The sequence below is a fragment of the Lepisma saccharinum genome, chromosome 22, assembly GCF_977018435.1.
Source record: "Lepisma saccharinum chromosome 22, izLepSacc3.1, whole genome shotgun sequence".
Lineage (NCBI taxonomy): Eukaryota > Metazoa > Arthropoda > Insecta > Zygentoma > Lepismatidae > Lepisma > Lepisma saccharinum.
In genome coordinates this window covers 9,574,438-9,580,437 of record NC_139250.1, presented here as the reverse complement: position 1 = coordinate 9,580,437, position 6,000 = coordinate 9,574,438, and the positions used below count along the sequence as shown (strand labels likewise).

At 35.5% G+C, this 6,000-nt stretch overlaps 1 protein-coding gene across 2 annotated transcripts in view; it reads left to right on the top strand.

Annotated features, from left to right (window-relative positions):
• The first annotated feature begins 689 nt into the window (after positions 1-689).
• Eip63E (cyclin dependent kinase Eip63E) overlaps positions 690-6,000 on the top strand; it is a 534,609-nt gene continuing 529,298 nt past the window's right edge. For both annotated transcript variants that reach the window (XM_083143954.1, XM_083143952.1), the window contains exon 1: positions 690-893. In XM_083143954.1, the coding sequence (XP_083000080.1) occupies positions 839-893 (55 nt within the window). In that variant the 5' untranslated portion in view covers positions 690-838. The remainder of the gene's footprint in view (positions 894-6,000) is intronic.

Sequence of the window (6,000 nt, the reverse complement as noted above, 5' to 3'; positions counted from 1 at the left end):
GCAAGTAAGATTGGTACAGATCTGTCTCGAGCATTGTAGGAAAATGATAATTTGAAACTGAAGCAGTATTTTAGGGGCAAACCCCCGCTTGCGCCACCTTGGGAGGAAAGATCCTCGTTTGCATATCCTGGAAAAATCGTGCGGACGCCTCTGATTCAAGGCGCTAGGTTGCAGAAGAGTCAGAAACCCATGAAGAAGGGAATATTTAACGGAGGGCAAAATTACATTTCATTTTTTCCTAAGTGCCATGCAAGAAATGTATTTTTGTGGATAAATGGGCAGTTATTTACCAAGTTTATCATGTTGCTTTGGGCAGGGGGTTCCCCCCCATCTTCCCCCTGCCGCCACCGTTTTCAGCTTACACGTACACCGTTTTCATTCACTTTGATGGTTTTAATCGTACTCAATGATGCGCGGGCTCTGCTTTGATGTGACCCGGCTCTAGATATTGATTCACAAGACCTTCTAATGCAAACCACAAGATATGTTTAATTTCCATTTGTCACGCGTGCATTAATATGCAAGTAAAGGGAGCACATTCTTTGAGTTTACGAGCTTTGATGCAACTTGTAAGCAGACGACATTACGTCTGATCTTACGGTGCTCTGAGCGTACAAATTTGCCTTTCCACTACCGCGCTCTTGCGGCAGAACACTGAAACACAATTTTTTTACCAGTTTAGCCATGAAGGTTGCTGTGAGAATGGTGTGTTTGGCTTCGAGCCAGTTGTATTTCTCGTGTGGTGTTAAGTGTTGATCGTCTGCAACTTTATAGTTATGACATTTTTAATAATACCAAAGTGATATATATTGTGTTACAGACAGTGTTCATGTGAAGAATGTACTATCAAGTAGAGAAGAACTCAAGTAACTCGTCTTCCAGGGATAAAGATGGTGAGTTGAATGAATAATGTCTGTTTTATCGTAAGAAAGTCCAATTCACTGCACATATATGGATAATTTTAGATCACACGGTGATGGTTAATTTTCAGAGGCACGCTTCGAGTCATTGTGGAAATATGACAATATATTCTTTCCTTTTAACAACAGAAATTCTATAATGTCTTTGTTTAACGAAAAGTGTTCTCTTTAACCCCATTAATTGTGTCCTTTTAAATTATCAAGTAGTACTGTTTTGAGAATATTAACTCGATTTGAACAAGTAATAGGGATTTAGGCGTGGAATACGGGTACAGGTGCATATCCCGGCGAGGTAGTTTTACTTGACAACGATACACATATTTATATAGTCTTAATTATATTTTAAATTAAAAGTACTTAATACGTTTTGTTCAATTTTGGCGGATCTTTTTTCTCACCTTAGAGAGTGTAATAATCATGCGATTTGTCAGTTTAAAAAAATCGTTGTTTGGTTAAAGAAAAAATTGGAATTGAAAGTACATACACGTTTCGATGACTTACAAGTTGTTTACCTTCTGTCACTGAAAGATTGCATTGTAAATAACATTTATGGGTGTTTTTATTTCTGTTGACAGTACACAAAATTCAAAACTCGTAAAACCGATAGGTAATAGGCGTTTTATTTCATTTTTACTTTGAAAGACTACACGAGGGAGACCTGGAATGAAGTTTTTATGGATGAGAAATAAATAATACTTTGAATGACACCTGCAGTTTGCATGAAAGAGTTGATACTAATTAAGCAATTTGACATTAAACTAATTTTACCATAAAATTTCTTATCACTCAACATGCTGAAACCTGTCGAGAATAAGAATAATCATGACAATTACACTCATTTGTACAGAAAGAAAAAAAGATGTTTGTTTACTGCTGTTGAAAAAATCCTTGGCAAGTAGCAAGTTGGATTATATAATATCAGATAGCAGCACTTCATAAGTTGCAGTGCTGGAACATTTGAATGTTTGTTGATAATTGAAAACATCTGATAAGGGCCATTTATTTTTAATGTCAGTGTTAAATGCATTGTTATCTCAGGATGTATGATTGAACAAACTTCACTGCATTTATTTATGCTTCAGTATAGAGTTTCATGACTTTTATGTAGTAACCGGAAAGGAAATTAACAACTTTATGCATCTACAGTGTCATTGCCCCTTGCACTTCCTTACATGGGTCATATTAACTTAAAACAATTTTGAATTAAAAAACAGCAAGTGGCAAGTAATGTCAATGCTGGAAGTAAATACAGTTACAAGTGCATGGTAATGAATTAATGAGGCAGATTGGTTCTGAATCAGTTTCATACCAGGTACAGTTTGTTGAAAATGTAATCAGTTTCAAAATATTTTATTTATTCTGTGCACTTTCTGTAGCCATGCACTGTTGACAGTGTAAATTATACATTTTGAATTGTGCCTGCCTAACAACAATGAAATATATAGTATATCTTAGGTGTTTACATAGTGCTTCTTTAGTTTTTCACATGAAATTTGTACTTAACATTTGGAAGGTGGTACTGTATAATATTAGAATATGGGAACTTAATTCAGTTTAGTTCATCAAATGTAAGAAAAAAACTATTGCTTTATGTCAGCTTACTGTAGTAAGCCAGTTTTGGTAACTAGATCTGTTATATTTGGCAACTAGACTGCACGTTGAGCCAACTTCTGTGGCAGAGTGGTTAGCACAGAGCTACGACACTAGGCATTCTGGGCTTGAATACTTTCCTTGTCATGGGTGTTCTTTGTGAGTACCGTTTCATCATATCACTTATCTTCATCTTTGCGATTATCCAAAAGAGGCAGAAGTGGGAAGTAAAATAAACCAAATCAGTCAATCAACTAGGCTGCATTTTGACAGGCAGAACACTTTCCAAAGTGGTTCACGAATTTACTTCTCCACTCGTACAGTGTTTTCACTTCATTGTTGAGCATTAATGCCTCTTCAACAGTCACTTGAATCATATGAAACTTCTTACAGAAATTGCTTGAAATATAAAGGATAATCATATTGGGAAAGCTAGTGTTGAAGTAAAAACTAGTGGATGATTTGCATAGGATCTAATAATAGACTGCAAGACTTCAGCCAAGAGAAGGGGGAAATTACTGTTTACTGACCAGTGGTGTGCCCATGACTTTTTTGGAAGTCAGTCCTCAATTTGCCATCTTTTCCTGACTTTTTTTTAGGAATATTGGGGCCAGAGGGGGATTATGGCCCCACCAACCAACCCCCCTTGGCCATGCCACTGCCAAGGACATTGTCACCATCCTGACTACCAGTAGTAGTTGGGTGGTTGAATAGCCTGTTGTAATGCATTAGAACACTATATGACTCGATATATTCTGGTATATATCAAATTCTTGCTGAAATATTCTGAATTTTTGTAATAGACTGCATATTAGTTTTTTAGAGGATATTTTTTTAATTACTGCACGAGCGAGATAAATGAATATTTTAAGTTTTTCATACATTGAGATTTGCAACTAGCACCCAAATGGAGGCTATAGGTGATCTCAACTTAAAAGAGTTCAGTATGGAGCCTTATAGGCTTTTACTTCTGAGGTTACCACCCCCAAATAAAAATATTGTTGTCAGAAAGAAAAGCCATTAAAATTTGAAGAGATAAGAATGAATATGCATCAAGTATAGGGAATGTTATGCAGTAATTTTCTATTCTTTCCCTAACAATTCAGACCATCTTACAAAAACATATTCGTTTGTGTAAGTTAGTGCTAAAAGCTAAATATAACAGCCCATTGCAAGGGTTTATCCAGAATTTTTAATTTGGGGGGTGTAAGTTTCGTGTTTAAGTGGGGTGTAAGGGTATATTTAGAGCCAAAATGACCATACATTTGGCTTTTGTGAAAAAAATTTAGGGTGGTGTTGAGGAAATTGGGGGGGGGGTTGGGGTGTGTGAATAGATCACTGGCTGTTCCCACACACTGCAAACACATGTTGGGAAGAGGGAAGGTGATGGGGAATGTCGAGACCAAATTTATCGTTTGGCTTCCCTGATTGTCGAGTGATTTCTTACATCTGTGTGCACTTTCTTGTGAACGGTTCTTGAACTTGAAAGGAGGCAATGGATTAAGTTAGTAGTATTCTAATTATGCAAATATCTATGTTTATTTTAATAGTTCCCCATTAAAATTAGTGTTTCCTGTTACGTTGTCATGGAATTTTCATTGCTGTTACGTTGTCATGGAATTTTCATTGACAACATCAACTGGACGTGAGTATCAATTAATCAAACAGATTTCACAGATCTTCAATTGTCATACCTTGTAATTTCAATTTCATCAAGTATTAGAATCCTGTGTTACTATATTTTATGACACTTTTTTAATCCAACTTTAAAAAAAGAAAAAGGAAAGGCTTAGTTTTTCTAGGTTCATTAAAAAAATCTGGCTTCAAACTCCAATTTTTTAACTATTATACCCAAATTTCCACCATAATTATCGTACATACGATGCAATTTTGAGCAAATCATACTTGAATGTCATAGAAAGTATACTTCATTAGCTACAAAATGGATTTTGTTTCAGGTCTCTAACTCTAATGGTTTTTGAGATATTAAGGTTTCTGTAAACTGCTTCATGATCAAAAAGGCCATGCGCCATGTTGGAAAAATGGCCACCCCAAGAGAACCAAGGACAAACATTTTTTTTGAACATTCGTTATGATATCTAGAAACATGTACAAAACTATGTACTAAAAATGCATTTTTTCTAAAATGGTCATGCAACCACCACTGGATGATTTGGTATGGAATGATCCTGTTTATCTTCTGTATTTACTGTTCTATTATCAGTATCTCTATTATCTATTCTTCCCCTTGTGTTTCTGTTCTTTAGTATCCCTCTTTCCCTCTCTTCAATGTTTCTCTTCCTCATTTCCATCTTGCTACATATCTCATCCTCCATGGATATGGGTTGTGTTTCACAGTTTGGTACAATTTTTGCAACGTTACAATTATATAATCTGTCTTAACAATAATCTACTGGTTATTTTACTTTTCTGCCACAATGTTGTTACGGAACATGTCTTGCAGTTATTCCAGTGATACAAACAGGAATATAAATACTGTATTATTTCTATTTATTTCAGTAAAATTATGTACAGTGGTGTTCAGTTTTCCTCCACACTAGAGTGGCTATGTTTTTCATCCCCAAACACAAACAAATATGCTGTTAGTAGTTCAGATACCACTTTACACTGTAGGTCCAGTCCTGATTAGCCTATCTGCTCATAAAGTGAACTTAAAACAAGCTTAAAACACATGTGCTGCATGGTGTTGAACAGTTCGAACATTTGTTCACACAGATTGCTGTTGTTCCTAGTGTTCCCCCATAACTGTTGTGGCAGAGTGGTTAGCACAGTGTGCTACGATGCCATGGGTTCTGGCAGGGTGCGAAATCATTGAAAACTGGTGGGGGGAGAAGGTTCTTAATCTACAAACCCCCCTCCCCACAAACATACATATGAATTATACTATATACGTATTTGTAATATTATTAAAAGTAAAAAGAAATTACTCAATCAAAAATATATTATTATTTATTACATAAAGGAAATTAATTTGTAACTTTTATACATATCAGATATTGCAAAGCAGCTAATTCCTATAGTAACTGGTTAAAGTTGTTAATAAATTATGAAATAGTTGAAGTGGTTATATTGTGTGCAAGTTTTTGTTTAGTTTGTGCTTTATGTTAATATAAATCAATTAGATTTCATAGTTATTATTGTTTTGCATTCTTGTTTTACTTTTATTGTGCGTATTGATGTTGATCTTTTGAGAGAGAATGCATTCAATACTCACAACTACACTAATTTTTGTGTGTTTTCGAAATTACTCTTAGTTAAGTATATTTGAAATTAAAAGTAATTGCTTATCTTTTGTTCGTTATAACAAGAACTCTCTCTCCCGAAAATTTTTGGTGGGGGGATTTTTGAGGTCAAGATTGTTGGTGGGGGGTGATCCCCCTGACCCCCTAACGATTTCGCACCCTGGGTTCTGGGTTCGAATCCCAGTCTGGGTGTTCTTTGTGAGTGTCCCTTCATCAAGTTAATCCTC